The 18,789-nt window shown below is 41.5% G+C and overlaps 1 protein-coding gene across 7 annotated transcripts in view; it reads left to right on the top strand.

The window, feature by feature from the left end:
• kif13ba (kinesin family member 13Ba) overlaps nt 1–18,184 on the top strand; it is a 53,149-nt gene extending 34,965 nt beyond the window's left edge. For 4 of the 7 annotated variants that reach the window (XM_085417825.1, XM_085417758.1, XM_085417947.1 and 1 more), the window contains exons 23-39: nt 88–261; nt 407–564; nt 644–776; nt 909–1,064; nt 1,179–1,278; nt 1,426–1,552; nt 1,954–2,009; nt 2,099–2,223; nt 2,304–2,579; nt 2,663–2,815; nt 2,969–3,046; nt 3,163–3,213; nt 8,027–8,183; nt 9,019–9,149; nt 10,712–10,774; nt 11,576–12,155; nt 12,240–18,184. In XM_085417825.1, the coding sequence (XP_085273951.1) occupies nt 88–261; nt 407–564; nt 644–776; nt 909–1,064; nt 1,179–1,278; nt 1,426–1,552; nt 1,954–2,009; nt 2,099–2,223; nt 2,304–2,579; nt 2,663–2,815; nt 2,969–3,046; nt 3,163–3,213; nt 8,027–8,183; nt 9,019–9,149; nt 10,712–10,774; nt 11,576–12,155; nt 12,240–12,445 (2,724 nt within the window). In that variant the 3' untranslated portion in view covers nt 12,446–18,184. The remainder of the gene's footprint in view (nt 1–87; nt 262–406; nt 565–643; nt 777–908; nt 1,065–1,178; nt 1,279–1,425; nt 1,553–1,953; nt 2,010–2,098; nt 2,224–2,303; nt 2,580–2,662; nt 2,816–2,968; nt 3,047–3,162; nt 3,214–8,026; nt 8,184–9,018; nt 9,150–10,711; nt 10,775–11,575; nt 12,156–12,239) is intronic. The other 3 variants (XM_085418197.1, XM_085418106.1, XM_085418028.1) reach the window with 3 other exon arrangements.
• Nucleotides 18,185–18,789: the final 605 nt, after the last annotated feature.

Below are 18,789 nucleotides of genomic sequence, written 5' to 3'. Positions count from 1 at the left end.
ATTCAGACCATCTGAATCTTCCCAATACTTCCTGGACTATTAGGTATGTTTAGTTGGCATCTCATTTTTCCCGTTTGTCATCCACAGATTAAAATCCTGCAGGCTACTGGTCTTCCTCAGTACCTGTCCAACTTCGTCTTCTGTCAGTATTCTTTCTGGGACCAGCCTGAGCCTATCATCGTGGCTCCCGAAGTTGACACGTCATCCTCATCACCCAGCAACAAGGACCCACACTGCATGGTGGTGTTTGACAGCTGCAAGGTAAACATGGGAGGGAAGACGAGAATTTCAAGTCTTGCAACAAATCAAGAAGCTTTCCTGAGCGGTGTCTATTTTGATTTCTAGTTGTGTGAAAATGTGTTGTGGATTGGTCTGAATGGCACTTGTTTTTTGGGGGCTTATGTAGGAGCTGGCTGTGTCCGTAACTGAGGAATTTATCGAGCACCTTACAGAAGGGGCAGTCGCCATTGAGGTGTACGGACACAGACAGGCTGATGCTGGAAGAAACCCCGCACTGTGGGACCTCAGCATCATCCAAGCTAAGACACGCACATTACGAGACAGGTAGATATAACAGAAAGAGTACATATAGATTCTTGTTCTGCAAGGAGCACAGGTGTGCAAACAGTGTCTGATTTTGTAGATGGAGTGAGGTAACACGTAAGCTCGAGCTGTGGATTCAAATCCTGGAGATAAACGAGAATGGAGACTTTGTTCCAGTGGAAGTGGTACCTGCCAGAGATGTGCGGACCGGAGGAATCTTCCAGCTTCGGCAGGTGAGGATGACACATCACAACAAAAACAGTCAACCTGTTTGAATCAGAAAACTGGAAAAGCGGGCTTCTAAATATTCTAACTAGTGTCTTGTCTTCTTAATCCTCCTCAACCTTCTCCTCATGCTCCTTTAGGGTCAGTCGAGAAGAATCCAGGTGGACGTGCGCTCAGTTCAGGATTCTGGCACTATGCCCCTGATCGCAGAGATTGTGCTCGCTGTATCAGTGGGCTGTGTGGAGATCAGAAACACCACAGCAAACCAGGAAGCAGATGAGATGGACAGTTATCAGGTAGACCACTCTGTCTACAGTGTGATTTACACTTTCATTGAGTCATAAATTACCTTTGAAGTAGCTGACTTGAAGAAGAAGATGGAGTGATTAACTGAGTTGTTTGGTGGACAGGAAAGAGACCTGGAACGGTTACGGCGGCAGTGGTTAGGTGCTCTCACCAAGAGACAGGAATACCTTGATCAGCACCTACAGAGCCTGGTTAGCAAAGCAGGTAAAAATACGTAGATTAGTATGCAAAATATTGATGTGCACAGGTATTTAACAACTGTTTCTGATCCTAATTCACAGTTACAGCAATTTACACTTTGCAAGTGGAGTAAGGTGAATGAAATGTTTAATGCATGCATGTTTTGTACAGAAAAAACAGAAGATGACATGGAGAGAGAGGCGCAGCTCCTTGAATGGCGTTTGACTCTAACTGAGGAGAGAAATGCTGTAATGGTGCCCTCTGCTGGCAGCGGCATTCCTGGAGCACCTGCTGAATGGTACAGCCCATTAAATGATGTTCTTATTGAAAACAGCTGAAGCCCCTGTGAGCCTAAAGCTGCAGCTTCAGACTGCTTTAAACGCTCTGTATCAAACCGCTTTAAAATTTTAAACGGCTCTTTGTGATGTCAGTGAGCGCAGATATCCCTAATATGGTCATATAAGGCACACACTCTGGTTTAAACACAGAAGTCTCATCAAACCTTCTGTTTGCAGTTTGTAATAACTTGGCTTGAATGGAGCTAAAGTATCTTGTTTGAACTGAGGAGGTGCATGTAGGCCAATTGCAAAGGATTACTGTCTGAGAACAGAAATATCGAGCTGGAAATTAGCATTCATTATAACATTTTAAGACACAGAGGTTTAAGCAACATTTTTTTTTTTTTTTTTTTTTAAAAAGGGTTCCTCTGCCTGGCATGGAGACTCACATCCCCGTCCTCTTCCTCAATCTCAAACGTAAGTCAGTCATTTGCAAAATTGTGCAGAATCTCACAAAGTGTTTATCTTTTTATATAAGTTAATTTGAAATATCTTTGATTCCCCAGCTGATGACCTCAGCTCTCAAGACCAGTTTGAAGTTCCAGAGGCTGGAGGCTGGGATGCTATCTTGAATGGAGAGGATGAGGATGACTTTTTTGATCTACAGATTGTCAGACACTACGATGGAGAGGTGAGGATAAACCTGTAATTCTCATAAAGGAGGCCTTTTCATTAGAAACCCTTGTAGTAACTGAGCTGTTCACTCCACAGGTTAAAGCAGAGGCATCCTGGGACTCCACTGTCCATGAGTGTCCTCAGCTCAGTCGAGGGGGATCATATCCTGAGCAGCGTGTCTATCTGACCATACGGGTGGTGGTCCAGCTCAGTCACCCTGCTGACATGCAGCTGGTGCTGAGAAAAAGGATCTGCGTCAATGTTAACCCGGGCCGCCAGGGATTTGCCCACAACTTTCTCAGAAGGATGTCAACCCGCAGCACCGTACCTGGCTGTGGGGTCACCTTTGAGGTGGTTTCCAACATACCTGGGGTAAGGCCAATGGGAAGAAGCATTGTTTTGCCAAGCATATTATTAAACATGTTGTTAATCTTTATGATGCTTTGTCTCCTTAGGATGCTCCTGGTTCAGAGGACAGGGAGATGCTGGCCCGACTCGCTGCAAGCGCACACAACAGCCAGTCAGGCGATGATGAAGCTGCCATTGAGAAATACCTCCGGAGTGTCCTGAGTCTGGAGAACATTCTGACACTGGATAGACTCAGACAGGTAGGTGGAGATAAATAATAGAGCTGTAGATTGAATTTAAACCCACATTATGAATAGGCAAGCATTCATCCAGTCACACAGCTTTTTTTTTTTTTAAATTGATGATCTTCTAATATTTTCTTCTAATATATACATTAAAATACTGTGTTTTAGGAAGTGGCCGTGAAGGAGCAGTTGACTAGCAGAGGGAAGAGTAACAGACGGAGCATAAGCTCTCCTTCTGTTAACAGGGTAAAGCATGAAATATAGTGGCAGACCATCATAGCACAGATGGCATTACATTTTATTGCAATAAGATGTGATGTTTCTCAATATATATATATTTTCTTGGCTGTCCCTTCTGTCAGCTGTCTGGAAGTAGACAAGACCTGTCCACAACCTGCCTGCTGGACGATAAGGTAATACCCACTGTTCAACAGCACAAAATCATGTGTTTGTGTAACTGCTGGAGTGTTGCCTGTGCAACGTTGGAAGCTCTCTTCATTAGCGTGCATAAAGAGAGCTAGGAGAGCTGTGTTATTATTGCATGAAATCAAAAACTTTACCTCTTTGTATTTAACACTGCATTCAGTTATTAAATAGACCCGATAATTATGTGGTCATTTAATTTACTTAGTTTAATTAATAAAAGAAGAACTTTTTTCTAGTTAAATGTATCTACTAGGGGTGCAACGAAATTCTTATCGATATTGAACCGTTCGATACAGTGCTTTCGGTTCAGTACGCATATGTATCAAACAATACAAAATTTGTAATTTATTTTATCAACTTTCCTTCTGACAATGCTGTCTGTGTTGAGCGCTCAGTGAATCTGCGTTTGACTACTCCGCCTAGGCTGCACTGTCGAGCGCAGATCCACTGAGCGTTCAACACAGACAGCATTGCCAGAAGGAAGAGCGCAGGGGAGACAGAAGTTAAGCTCTCCTTGCAACATGGCAAATTGAACCTCCCCCACCCTCATTCAGATCTTGCGTTTGGAATTATTTTGGTTTTCATGTGACATATGACCCTGAAGGTAAGCGCGTCATGGACTAAAGTGAAACAGTATGTTGGATGTGCCACGCAATGCTCAATTACATGGGTGGGAACTAGTGTGTTAGCGGAGTTAGCTCGTTAACGTGTTGGCCGTCTAGCCCCACGCACGGGCGATCAGGGGTAGCTCGTTAACGGAGATTTCATTTCAACGAGATTAACGCTAACAGCACTAGTGGGAACACAACGAATATGACTGCGCATTTACGCCGACATCATCCTAGTGCAAAGACAAGTGGAAGCAGACAAAAACAACAAGCATGCATGCTACAAACTTTACCCGAGTCATTTAGACAGCCGTTAGCACATGATTCTCCTTATGGGGACCTGATATGTTTAATATTGTGGCGAGCTCAGACAAGGAGGAGACGGAGGTGTCGTTTGGTCTTGCTTCCCGTGAGCTAGCCAGGGAGCACAGCCGTTTATTGACATCTGCAGAAGAACACTGCCGCTAGCTAACTGCTCAGCACGGCAACCGCACAGCAACAACAACAACAACACACAGGGCGCCCTCTGACCCCGGAAGGACACACCGTCGCAGCGAGAGGGCGTCACCCGTCACTATGGCAACATAAACAAAACATAACTGTACAAACAGAACCCCGACCAAGCCCTGACCCCTACATAGCCCCCACCTAAGGGGTCAGTCGTCCCCGACGACCCCATTACCCCACACAAAGTCCTGCAAATGTCCAAGTGCCTTCTTTTGGCGCACCAGCCGGTCACGACCGGCGGGGGAAAAGTCACTTGGGTCAGAACATGGGGTGCCACCATCATCCCACTTCTGACACCAATGTGGCGAGCTCAGACAACGAGGAGACGGAGGTGTCGTTTGGTCTTGCTTCCCGTGAGCTAGCCAGGGAGCACAGCCGTTTATTGACATCTGCAGAAGAACACTGCCGCTAGCTAACTGCTCAGCGCGGCAACCGCACAGCAACAACTACAACACACAGGGCGCCCTCTGACCCCGGAAGGACACACCGTCGCAGCGAGAGGGCGTCACCCGTCACTATGGCAACATAAACAAAACATAACTGTACAAACAGAACCCCGAACAGCCCTGACCCGCTACAATATGCTGCTGAGAATATAGCCCAGAAGAAGTGTATAGTATTGCTTTTATTTTGGAAAGAGCCATTTCTCTGTAATAAACTCTCTTTTCCAATGATGAGTGATTCCTCAATCAGATACAGGGCTTACAAAATCGGTAGCCCGACGTCCCGGGGCTAGCGATTTTTCCAGTCGGGCTACCAAAATCTATCTCTGCCCTGCCCGTCGGGCTATTGTAGGAAGAAAAATATATTGTAGCATCCCTGGCTGAATGATGGTCTCTTATACTGATGCTTCACAGAGGTTTTATTGGAAATGTTTTTATTGAAACATTCAGTGAAGACACCGTAAGAGCTAGGAGCAAAACAAAACCAGCAATATTAATACCATAAGATCAAAGGAAACAAATTTCTCCTGCTCACATATAGCATATACATCAAATTTACATCACTCAATTCATTATATCACCTCACTAACTTGCAACTACACATAAAGGTCAAGGTTAACAACATAAACTCTATTAAATGACATTTTGATTGCATGTAACGTATTCCGTTAAAGGAAACATTAACAAACCTTGTGCCACTGTCAGCCAGGTACTAATTGGCAAAGTAAACGTGCATATTTTTCACTTTAAGGCACACTATTTTACCATATCCTAAAAGAAACGTTACTAACAGCCCTTTAACGGTTTTGTGCCAGTTTCCTGTTTCAAAATAAAAGCATTGATTTCAAAATAAAACCGAAGTGCCTTTCAAACAAACGTAAAAATATTTACCAAATTTAAAGGTCATTTACATATATGTCAATGCTTTTCTCATTCTTTCGGGAATGTAGCTGGGTAATTATGTCATTGGCATCGGTGAGCCACTGTCAATATGTGACATATTGAAATCGCGTTTGAATTTGCGCTTGTTTTTTGCTTTCACTTTGCAATCGCGCGAACTGTGTATAGAGAGCGACAGTACTGATTGGTGAGTGATGATAATTTGCGCACCAATTCCTCTGACATTGTCTTATCAATCGTTAGCTTACTATGCAAACATGACAAGTGAAATCTCCCGCAGCAAGCTTAAACATGTAAGAGGTTGATCGTTTGAACCGGGGCTGCACATAAGTGGTCCGCAGGTGCGCATTCGCTGTCAAAATAAAGAAAAAAAACGCGCACAAGATATGAAGTTGCAACACGTGTTTGCATACATAAGATTTTCTGGAGGAGGACAGACATTTGTTTAGAACTCTTAAAGATGTCGAAGAAGCTCCTTTAAGCAATTACTTTGGTCTTCCTCCACCTCCAAGTCCGAACCACAAAAGAAGCACGTATTCTCGGAAAAGTGGTTGCAGGAGGTGAGCTGGCTTCAAACAAATGATGAACGCACAGAGATGTGGTGCGGAATGTGCCGTGAAAATCCCACTCTAGCGGACAAAAACAGTGCTTTTTATATGGACGCAAACGCGCGTTGCAACTTCTTAGCTGGTGCGCGTCTTTTATTTTGACAGCGAATGCGGACCACTTATGTGTACCCGTGTAAATAACATAATGTTCTGCCGGGTGTGTTGTTGGTTTTCTCTCGATTTCTGAGTCGACAAGCGCCTTTGTTACTGGGACCAGTCATTTTAAGAAAGGCCCCCATTAGAACCCATGAGAAATGCAAGAAATGCATTATTGCTCAGTCTGCAATATCTTTCCCAGAACAAACACCAATTGCAAATAACATACTAAAAATAAACCTGAAAAAATCTGTTTAGAACAGCGTACTATGTTGCAAAGAGTGAACTACCACTGGCAAAATTTAGCAGTCTTTGCAAACTTCAAAAAGCAAATGGCCTAGATCTTGGTTCCACTTGTCTCTTACCCGTGACTTCAGTGGAAATTTCAAATTCAGGATCTGACACAGACTGATTCATGTCCTACACAGTTCTTACAAGTTCATAGAAATTTCTGTTCAATTAGAACCAAGTATTTGAGTTGATGATTGTAATTTTTATACAATGTTGTAATTTGTTTTTCAACAGTTTTTTGATTTATGTTTTTTTGTTTCCTTTACAATATTATACTTTAATGTATAATATTGTAAAGGAAACAAAACATCAATCAAAAAATTGCTCTCTTTTTTTATTTGGGCTACTTAAATTTATTTTGGGCTACCAAAAACTGAAGAGTCCCTGCCCGAAGGGCTACCAGGGATTTTGAAATTTTGAGAGCCCAGAGATATATTTATTTTTTAAATTACTTTTGTTTCAGCAACATTAAATTTAAAAACTGTACTTTTGAGTTAAAATATATATTTATAAGTTTAATAAATGACAAATTAAAAAGGCATGAACATTTTTTTGTATCGAAAAAATATCGAACCGTGACACCAAAGTATCGAACCGAACCGTGAATTTTGTGTATCGTTGCACCCCTAGTTATCTACGTAATACTAGTCAGATTAATCTCAGCACCAAACACTATAGAGTTCAGCACTGAACCAAAGTAACCAACCTTAATCATTTAAATAAGTTTATAATTGAAATAAGTTTATAATTTATTGACAGTGAGTTTTGAGAAAGTGACACAATTTTTCTTTTTCTTAGTCTGCTTATGCTTTATGCTTCAGCCAACATGCTTCAAAAGGCCCAACTTTAATGTCATATTGTAAGGTGCATTAGCACACTGGAACACAAACCATGTTGAAAGACCAAAAAACAATATTTCGAAAGGTTTAGGAACCCTGTTTGAAGTTTTTCAGTTTAAATCAACAGAAAGACCTGTTTGCTTTTACCCTATATTTGCATAAAAAATTTATGATTTGTTTACATATGGGTTACCATGTATATCTGAAAAAGGGGTATTTTCCTGTTGTTGTTTTTTTGGTTTTTTTTTCTTGTTTTTGCTGTTGTTGTTTTTTTGTTTTTTTTTAAGTTAATATGCTTATTTATTATTTAAAAATAATGTGCATTAGCACAGGTAGTACATTGAAAGTAGAAACTAACCAACTTGCATCTTTTAGTTGACAAGAACAGCTATACATAAATTATACTTTGTGCTTGGAGCAGTAATTTGTGTGCTTTTACTTGTGGATGCTGTACGACTCAGATATTTCATCCTTTTAAATCCAACATTATCTCTGTCTGCTCCCTCAGGGTCGATGGGAGAGTCAGCAGGATATCTACATGCCCTCTCAGTTTCCTCGCACCCTGCCCCGCCCAGCCTCCTCCCCTTCCACCTACTCTACCTCCCCGTCTTCATCAACTACTCCCTTCGGCACTCCTCCTCCACAGAACCAGGAACCAGAGCAAGGTAAACCCCTCCTTCTTTTCCCATCTCCTTTCTCTCTTCAATAAAACACTTTGGGCTCTGCTCATTGCTCCATCTTACTCCCCCAGCCATTCTTTTCTCCTCCTTTTTCTTCTGCCTGGATTCATCCACTTGAGCTGCTCACAGATTTCACCTTACTTTCTCTTCCACCTTGTCCTCTTTTGTCTGACGTTCCAAAGATATTTAACCACACCATCTGATGTTTCATTGTTCACATTATTAAATGCTAGATCCTCCATGTCCAGTGTGTTATCACACTATCTACCTGCTCTCTTTGTATTCATTTCTAGTGTAAAGGTCTCCATTCTCTCCTCATCTCCTTGAACAGAGCTTTTTTTTTTTTTAATGTCTGCTGTGATTAATCTGAATATTGTCTGTCAGTTAGTTGATTCATAGTGATTTCATGTTAATGTCAGTTTGAATCATTGTCACTGTGATGTCCTTCAGCGTAATTCTGTTTTGGAAAATAAACAGAATTAATGATGTTTAAATAATTTCTCTTTCACAGTCCAGTAATTTAGAGTGTTTATGAAATCATATCCTAATGGCTGAAATCATCTTTGTGTTAGTTTTTTTGTTTAGTTTTTTTTTTTTTTTTTTTTTTTTTTTTTGCGCCAGCTTCCTCTGTTAGTCTATCCCAGTATTGGGGTTTTTGCCATTTTCTGGACTCACTTTCAACTTCCAATCTTAATCTTTCATGCCTCCTCTACCTCCCGGACCTCCTCTTGTTTCCTTGCTTCCTTCCCTCTCTTCTGCCTCCTCCCTTCTCGCCTCGTCTTCCTCCTTCTCGCCTTCTTCCCTTCTTCCCCCCCTCCAGGTCGTTCAGGACTTGCTGCCTCTTATCTTTCAGTTAAGGCGCTGGTTCCCCAGATGCCCAAACTGCTCAAGTCTCTGTTTCCAGTGCGAGATGAGAAGAAGGAGCTGAGACCTTCGCCGCAAAACCAGCAGGTCAGCAGATGGTCCAGTGCAATTCCCTGGAAGCCTTGTATTGAGTTTGTTACATACCTGCAATAGATATAACATCACTTTTTTATTTTTCATCTTTTATTTTTAAATATTTGAACCATTATTCTAGGATCCTTACCTTACAATATAAAGCGCCTTGAGGTGACTGTTGTTATTTGGCAATTTCAATAAAACTGAAATGACCTGAACTAAATTGTAGACGGGTTAATCAGAATTGATTTCTACTCTTTCTGCCCATTGAAATAGTTTATTGATTGCTGGTGACATTTTTCACTCCATGTTATGAGTAGCTGTAGCTGCACTCATGACCAGAGGTTTTCGCAGGCACAAGTTTGTTTGTTTTTTGTTGTTGTTGTTTTTTTTATTCTTTCTTCAGGGTTTCATGGTTTCAGTAAAATATTGATGAATTATAATTGACAAATTAATGACTAAAAGAAAGTGTGCATTGTGCTGTTCTGTGTGGCATGCTGGCTATCAACTTATTGGTCAGATTTAGACTACTGGTGATCGATTCCTGCCATATCAGTGGTCCTAGCTGATCAGTTTGAGGATTTCTACTTACCCCCCACTTTTTAGAACTTCAAGTTATGAAAAGGAAGGGTCAAAAATGTAAATACTGACTCTTCATGTGCCAGTAGAAGTCGTTGTTTTTCACTATATCATAGAAACATCCATCCATTTTCTTCCACTTATTGGCTGCTTTCCAAGTCCCACAGTCTAACCAAGCCTGATAGGACTGCTCCTTCAGGCTGGGAGTTGAAGATTTCGTGGACGGTAGCCTCTGTCAGACATTCCCAGTGCAACCTCACAGGTCCAACTCGCCACCAGCTGGTGATCAGTTGACAGCTCAGCACCTCTCTTCACCCGAGTGTCCAGAATGTATGGCTGGAGGAGCTAACCCCATTATGACACAATTACAAAATTGATCATCGAGCTGCCTGGGATGTCCTGGTGCCCTTATGGACACCCTTATGTTCAAACATGGTTTTCTGTGGACAAACTGTGGTTTGTACAGAAGTCCAGTAGTAGAACACCACTCAGGTGTGGCAGGCCAGTCACACCCCTCCAGGTCTCACTGACAGAATCCCCAGGTGGAGCACTGCCAAAGATAACTCCAGAGCTGTGTGTTGAGTTGAGCCTCACTATCTCTATCCAGTACTTCTCAACCTTACACATTAGCTCAGGCTCCTTCCCCACTGCTAGCCTTGGTAGCCAGGAATCGGCCCAGCACACACTGCATCCAGCCCTTCCTGTGGGTGGTGGACTTACGAAAGGGTGGGCCCATGGACTAAGGCCAGGCCACCAGGTGCTCGCCCTCTGGCACACTTCCGGGGCAGGAAAATGAAGGAACAAAGTGTATGAAATACACATTTTAGCAGTCTGAAAACTTTTGGCCATGACTGTAGTAAACGATCCTAATAATCATAATGTTGCATATGCAGCATGACATGATGTTAAATACATAGCATTGATTCAGTGCCATTAGCCTGCCACAGCCTGTTTATTTGCATTTCTTTTTTCTCTGTGGTGTCCTTGTCACTCAGCAGCACGTGCCTCGTATAGTGACCTCATCAGGAGGGGACGACAACAAAGGCAAGACCGAGACGGTGAGATTAAATCTCGTCTTATCCTTTACATGCTGTTTGGTTTATCGGTAACTTAATTTTAATCAGGTTTTTTAAGATTTTGTTTGAGATCAAAATAACATGAATACTTTTGATTAGTAATTTTTATTTGTAGTTTAATCCACTTGGTTCTTTGAGGAAAAACGGCATTAGGTAACCACAGTCTGTTTGTTTTCAGTTTGCAGCATTAGAGAATGATTTCACTTTTTTTCCCAAGTGTATTGCAAAAAACAAAAGTTGCCTCCATTAATCCCTGCTGTCCAATTTATCAACTAACAAGAGTCATTGCAACAGTCTGATAATGCACTTTTATAAATTCAGGGATACTAAAAGCAACTGAAGATCTAGTACCCAAATCACGCAGTCCCATAATACAGTTCTGTAGTTCTGTTTATTCTCTTCTTTCTCTGTAAGATGCATCCTTACTAGATTCCAATTCCACATCGGTTCTTAATGTGGTCCCATTGTAAGTTTTAATGAATTGCTCTTTATGTGCAGTTTAAGACCTTTTCAGCGATTCACTCATTAGCGTAATTGCATTGTGCTTGATTTATAGAACTGCACTAAATCTGTGCCGTAGCTCACCCTGTACACAGTAACGTATGCTTTAGCCTGATATGCACCTTGGGGCTCTATAGGGAGTCAACGCAGTCAAAAGATGAGATTCGCAGACCCTAGACTTCTTCCTGTCAAGTTTTATTTTGAAGGTTGATTACTGTTGTTGATTACTCTTTTGTTTTGCCTTGTCTGCATGCTCTTATCTGTCCCCCCTGTTTCCTGTAGACTGCTATTCTACGGCCCCCAGCCAAAGACAGACGGGCAGAGCTCCCAGAAGTCTCTCCTCTTCCTGTGCATGACCCGCATGACACCACCCCTCTCAGCCCCCTCAGCCAGTCGTCAAGCGGCTACTTCTCTGCTAGTGTTTCTACAGCTACCCTGTGTGACGTTCTCCAACCCTCCTCCTCATCCTCCTCCCTCCTGGCTGTCGAGACCACGTTACCCACAAACCCCCAGCAGCAGGGCGCTGACAGGAACGATATTGTGACCTCTCCTTCTCAGTTTGGTGCCAAGGTGTCAGTCGTCGCTTCGCCTGCTTCTCACAACTCAGCCAATCACAATAGCATCACGGCCGACGTCTCCTCCGAACAGAAGCTGATAAACTCCGGAGGAAATGAAGGCTTTGAGAGACTAGAGATCTTTGTGGATGATGATGAGCGAGGTGGTGAAGACGTGCTGCCTGATTGGCTGACAGAAGGAGCATATGTTACAGTAGGGAACAATAAGGCGGGGACGGTGCGCTACATTGGGGTGACACAGTTTGCTGAAGGAGTTTGGGTGGGGGTGGAGCTGGACACTCCTGTAGGTATGTATCCAGTTAAAAGGATCAGCGCAGTCCACCATAGTCCTAAATGTCTGTCGATTGATGGAGATGACCTTATGTTTGCAGGTAAGAACGACGGCTCCGTCGGAGGTCAGCGGTATTTCCACTGTAAGCCGGGTTACGGGGTGCTGGTCCGCCCAAACCGGCTGTCCTCCCGCGAGCGGACCAATCGGCAGACAGGGGAGTTTACCCCTTCTGCCCACGTCCCCATCCTGCGAGGAGAGGCCATTGTTGCACGCCGAGGGGAGAATCGCAAATCCTGGAGCAGCTGAGACATGAAAACTAGGAGCCCACAATCGTCGTCCTCCTCCTCTCAGCTATGCAACAGGCTCATACTCTACAACTGACCTACTGCCTAACCTCCTACAGTTAGATTCTACACTCACTGCATCCATTCATAGAGTCTGGATGGATATAGAATAAACACGGTAAAGAGAACTTTCAAGAACAATTCAAGTAAGATAATGAAAGACTATGCAGGATATTTGGAAGTACGTGGGAGGACCAGTTGTCATGCGGGAAGATGATTAGCAGTCAGTGGGAAGACTGCTGAGACTGAATGAAAAGCAGAACTATTTGGACCAGGAGTGAGGACTGAACCCCGCAGGCTGGATGATGCTTTCTTAGCTGATATACAGGGATGCAAACATGTGGCTTTTTTGTGGTCACACTGGGGTAATTTGGTTGGGAGCAAGGTATTTTTACAGTGGGATGGAAGACTTTCAAAGGACGAGGCTAATGGATTTACTGGCCCCATCTTATTTTATTTTTTTTTGTTGTCGTTCATCTTTCACGATTAATTGTCAGCCTATAATAGTTGTTAAAAGAAGTCAAATGATCCTATTTGACCATAAAGATTTTATAAAGCTGACTATTAGGCAGTGAAGATTGGCGTCACTTTTCTTTGACATTTTATTTATTTATCTCAGTTCCTGAGTACCACAAACCTCAAATCATATTGTGGCAGTAGATATTTGCTGCGTTTTCACACTTGACATGTTTGTATCCCTGCATATGATGCCTCTACTTGATAGTCCAGAATTTAACGCTACGGTTGCCACCTTCCTGAACTCTCCAGGTCCAATTTGCAGACTGACACTTTGACTCTCCCTCTCGGACTCCTTTTTTTCCCATTTTCTTTTGAAGATTGATCCTCCCAGAATGTGCCTTCACCATGGCTTGGTTTGCATTTGTCTGTATATTTAACTCCTTGTAGCCGTGTTTGTGTTGAAGAGAATGCCTTGTGCTAAGTGTGAGGTGATCTCAGGGACTGCAGAGGGGAAAGCACAGTGTGCGTGTGTGTGTAAATGTTGTACAGTGTTGCTCTGTGTGTACGTTAATGTTGTAGTCGTGATGGTGTTAAAGATTAGCTTCGTACAGCAGGAATAGTCGTGACAAAGCCACTATGAAACTGGGAGGCTTTAAAAGTTGATTTTTGCACTGGAGACGTTGGATAAGGAGCTTCTGTACGTGAACAGAACATGTCTGTGGTTATGATGCAGCGACCAGATAAGGTAACGAGAACAGGTTGGCTTTCTTTGGTGTCGTCTTTGTTTTGTTTGTTTTATTCTTTTGTTTGTTTGGATTTTTAATCCCAGTCAGGATATTCCCATGTCCCTGAAAGTGACTGATGATATCCGGACACCAGGAGGCGCTGTTTGGGCAGCACCTTAGTGCTGTGGAGGTGGAAATGGGCAGAGTATGTGCTGAGGAAAAGAAAGTGACTTAAGCTTGAGAGAAGGGTGAATTTGCTTCTATGCATTTGATCTTTTTAAAAGTAAGTTTTTAGTCCTTGTTTCTTTATACTGACACAAATGGGAGAACGAGCTATGAGTACATTTTGGGAAAGTGTTAAACCCAGAGGCAGTCCTGACTGATCTGTGGAAGAAAATTTAAAAGATATCGTAGACATGTGGATTATTACTTTTTTTTAAATTAGGTTTTATGAAACATTCCAGAGGGATGATGACATTTTTACACTGAATTTTATTCTTGTGATTTAATGTGATTTAAATTGTTTCAGTGCACCAAAGCACTATTAGGAGTGAAGATGGTATATGTGTTTGCAGTGCTTTTACAAGTTAAAGGACATCTATTATGCTTTTACTCATTTCCTGTACTGTATGTACTTTTACAGTGGTGAACGATCATATCTAAAATAAATGTTTGCACAAGTAATCCCTATAAGCCAAAATCTAAGGCTTTAAGCTTCTCAAAATGCTCTGTTTCAGACAGTTTTTATATTCTTGGCTCTATATGACCTAATCATCTCAGGTTAATCTCAGGAGCCAATCAGGAAAGGCATCCTGAAGCGAGGGGAATGGAGCTAAAATAGCTTATTTCATTCTATGAATTGAGGGGCTCCACTGAGTCCAACTATAATATAAATATGGGTTATTTTGAGTAAGTTGTCATTTAATCTGTTACATGATGGAAGTCCAAGGAGAAAGGCAAAAATTTGAAACATGTTAAATCTGTTTAAAGAGTTAAAGTGTCAGCCTTTCTTTTTAATTGTGACTCTCCCCCGAGTTTATGCAGCTTTCACAAGAGGCCTGACAAAAGGATGATATTCCAACATAAGTGATACAAAGCAAACTGTATTCAGTCACATGGGAAAGAATGAAAATCCTGGAAATGAGCATAATAGGTCTTCTTTAAAGGGCCAATCCAGTTCAGTTCACATTGAAAATTTTACTGCCTGTGAAAACGTCCTGTAGCTCTGAGGAGGAGCTCTGTACACCTGAGCAAATGACACTTTTCTATAAATTTATACCATGAAGCCACAGATGCATTAATCTCGTGGTGAGACTCTAATAAAAGCTGCTACTGAGTTGCATAATGGGAGATGTTTTTTGGAGGGTTCTGGAGTTTTGTTGGATTTTCCTTTTTAAATTCGGCGGTCCTTTTTGAAAAGGCAACACTAAATCTCTGGAGTAATGTCGAGACTGAGGTGAGGAAGTGTTCGGTTTGTCTCAGAGAGGGAGGATGAAGCACGGCCAGATGGCTTTAAAGGTGGAAAATAATTAATTTTGAACGTTCTTGGGGTATTTTAGCTCTATGGTTCCTTTAAAAGAGCCTCCCAATGAACTGAATAAGTTTTATTGAAGGATGAGGCAGGTTTTTGGTGTCTGTAATGGTTTTCAGGTTCCTGATGTTGATGATGGAACGGTTATCTGGATTACTGTGTGCTTATACTGTAAACACACTATGTCCTGAACACTATCGTCTTTATGGATCCATCAGTGAAGTTACTATTTATGCTTAAATGCTTGTGTGCACGCAGTGATCGCACACAAGCTGGTAAAGCCTTTTTATTTGAATAAATAAATGTTGCACAAATGATTTAATTAAAATCGCTGCTATTAGCGTTGTAAATTTACCTGTAAATGAATCAGTTGATTACTCGTGTCTCATACTGTATGATAGATTGGATCTCAGTAGTAGTGTTTAATTCCCGAATTGACAAACAAAACTAAAGTCCGTGCTCCTGGTTCAGTGGCCCATATATTTTTATGACTTAGTAAAATTCTTCTGAATGAGGCACTTTGTCGTATGAGCCTTGAAGAAGCGATGGGCAGGATATTTTCTGGGTGAAGAATCACTTCTGTACAGGAAACTGATTGAAATATAAGATGAGGCTCCACAGTCTATTTTATTATCTGTGTATTTATTGTCTGGCCATAAAGTCCAGACCTCTGGAGTCCTCTTATTGGCTAGTTTCTGCCTGTTGTGTCATTAGTTAGCAGGTTGTGAAGTGCTCTGTCGGTTAGTTTTCAATAATGTGGTCTGTAACGGTTCGGTGGTAATAAAGGAAGTGTTCCTGTGTGCGTTTGTGTGTGTGGGTGAGTGTCGAGTGCACCTGTCTCTGATTCAGTTGTGTCTTTGAGTCGTTGCCAAGATGGGAAAATAACCGTCAGCGGCCGTTTCACGTACATTTCCTGGGACTTCAGCATAGAGCGGCAAGCCTTCGCCCTCGCTGCTCTACTGGCAAAAAATACTAATTCCCGTCCTGGTGTCTGCTCTGCTTTGTGTGTTTGAGATCACTTCAGGCTTCTGGATGTTCTTTTATGTTGTTGTGCCTCAGAAACCATGTGACCATGTATCTTTCACACACTTTTTTCATATCAACGCTTCAATTCATTTGCACAAACGCCTCCAGATGGAATTGAAGACTTAATTACAAACTGTTTTTTTGTTTGTTTGTTTTTTAAAGATGAAGTGGGTTTTTTCTTGTTTCAGATTACCTGTTTTTCTTCTCCTTCTCCTAGTATGATTATTTAAGATTACTCACTGTTTTCCTCCCAGAAGTTAAACTGTAAAATGTAGAGCTAAGCTCCAATGTAGATGGACTTCTCTTCCAGCACAATCTCCTGTTTAGCTCCCCATAGCAGTGGATCAAGTGTGATGAGGGCATAAAGCAGATAAGAATATAGCTCTGTAGACTGCAGGATGCTCAAGATCCACGCGTCAACAAGGGTCGATTTATTTTTCTTTTTTTTTTAAAGAAGAACTGAACAAAAGGAAGTGTAGCGTTAGTAATTGCTGTTTGGATGAGTTTAATATTCTAGCTTCAATTCAATAGGCTCCATCTCTGCTGCAGTAGTTATAAAGATTAGAGGTAGAGATTGTTTCCATGACACTACCATCAGGACCACATTTAATTCTACTTGTATTCCTGTGATATGGATCCAAGCGTATGTCGGTCTGGACGAATCTTTTGTCCCTCGCAGTTTCTTTTTTTTAAGGTTTTTTGCTTTTATTTTGCTCATTTTCAATTCCATGTCTTTGCATCGTCTGTCGTACTGCCTGCAGCTGCATGCTGAGTATAGGATCACTGGTTTTGAGCAAACCCCCGCCTGCCTTAATGTGGCCTTCAACCTGGAGCCAGACTAGTTTCAGCAGCAACAATTTCAGCTCTGCTCTGTACTAAACTCAGCAGTATTCAAAAGGGTCATTCCAAAACCACAGAAAGCCAGTCTGGTTAAATTTTTAATGGTTTGGTCCACAGGAGCTGTCAGGTTTATTACTCTCTTCCAGTTAAAGGAAGGCTAATGTGTCGCCCCCTAGTGGGTACCATGCCTGACTTCCTCACAGGGAATTTTCTATATAGCTAGACAGTGAAATCTAACCTACCACTGCCCTGCAGCAGCAACCTAACAGCTACTTGGGATGAAATCTTATCTCCGAAATTGTATTTTCTTGGATTTGTGTTGGACAAAAGCATATTTTCCTGCCTGGGTAGTTAGTTTTCACCTTGAAACTACCTCTGGCCTTGCTTATGCCACCTCCTGCTCCGAGGCCCTTTTATAGTTTTTTTTTTTTTTTTTTTTTAACAGCCTTTCACTGCTGGCAGCAAGTTCCTGTTTTCTGTGCTAGTATAAACTGCACAAATGAGCAATATGAGGGCATCGGGTGATGCATTGCCGCCTTGTTGCATGTGCATCATTTAAGATACAATGTCTGCTGGTGTATTTTAAAGGCTGTTATCAATATTCCTCTGAGGTACCAGCTGCCATATTTTTACCGAGCTGAGCGATTGGTGCTTGCCGAGTCAGAGTTTACTCCTCTTGTTACTCCTGCAAAAAACGACAACAAAAAAATATTTTCAGTCGTGTATCTTTTAACCCATTCAGCTGAAAATATTTAAATATTCAAGTGTTTGTTTATTGGGCTTCAGCCTGGTCAGCAGTATTAATAAAGCCCATCTATCATCTTAACTAATCATTATCAGTCACTGCTACTATTGATCCCTTAGGGCAGGTTTGTCCTGATGTGTCATTTGTATGTGTGAGTGCACCATCCAAGTGCTTGTTCGATGTATGTATGTGTGTGTGTATATATATGCTCATATTAAGAATTATAAAAGAAAAAATCTGAGCACAAGTTTGGGTTTTGATTAATTTAATTGTTTTATGTAATTATATGCTGCAATCCAAAGAATAAACATGTATTATAATAAGTTTTTTCTTTTTCTTTTTTTAAAACCATCTGAAGGGTAATCTGATAAGATTAAATAAAATTTAAAAAAAGAGGAATATTAACAGAGTATTTGTTTGTGCCTAGAAGATCTGATGCTTGAAGTTTTTAGAAATAACTGCATTTTGTTTGTTTCATTTGTTATCTCAAAACACAGCTGGCACCACTGGAACTTTTTTCCATTTTCTGGAACTTTACCTGTAATTTTACAGATTTCCTGTTGTGTTTCTTTCATGTGGAGAAACGGGTGTAATGTTGAAACAGCACTTATATAGTATACATAAATTCTTAATACTGGAAGACACCACAACTTTTTTGGGGGGTTTATTATGGACTTGTTTTACTGGTCAGCCCATTTAAGTTCAAATAAGGTCAAATGAATTGAAGTGAGTCAGTCTTGCTGCCAAGTTTTCATTAGACTGTGTAATTTGCTCAGATTATAGCACAGAATTAATCGTGCGTCCTCCGACGAACACTCCTCTGATTTAAAAATGTCACAGCTGAAAACTCAAATATACAAGTTAAGGCGGGATTGTTTACACCACTCAAGGCCAAGACAAAAAGTTATTAGGTACTTTAAAATCACTTTAATTCCAGTCAGATTCATTACAAAACTCATTTAAAGGATACCTCAGCCTTC

The sequence above is a fragment of the Rhamphochromis longiceps genome, linkage group LG1 (genome assembly GCF_057381845.1).
Source record: "Rhamphochromis longiceps isolate RC_006_pf linkage group LG1, R_longiceps_female_GT1.1, whole genome shotgun sequence".
Lineage (NCBI taxonomy): Eukaryota > Metazoa > Chordata > Actinopteri > Cichliformes > Cichlidae > Rhamphochromis > Rhamphochromis longiceps.
Note: the sequence above shows the minus strand (reverse complement) of the source record. Positions and strands in the feature narration are given on the sequence as shown.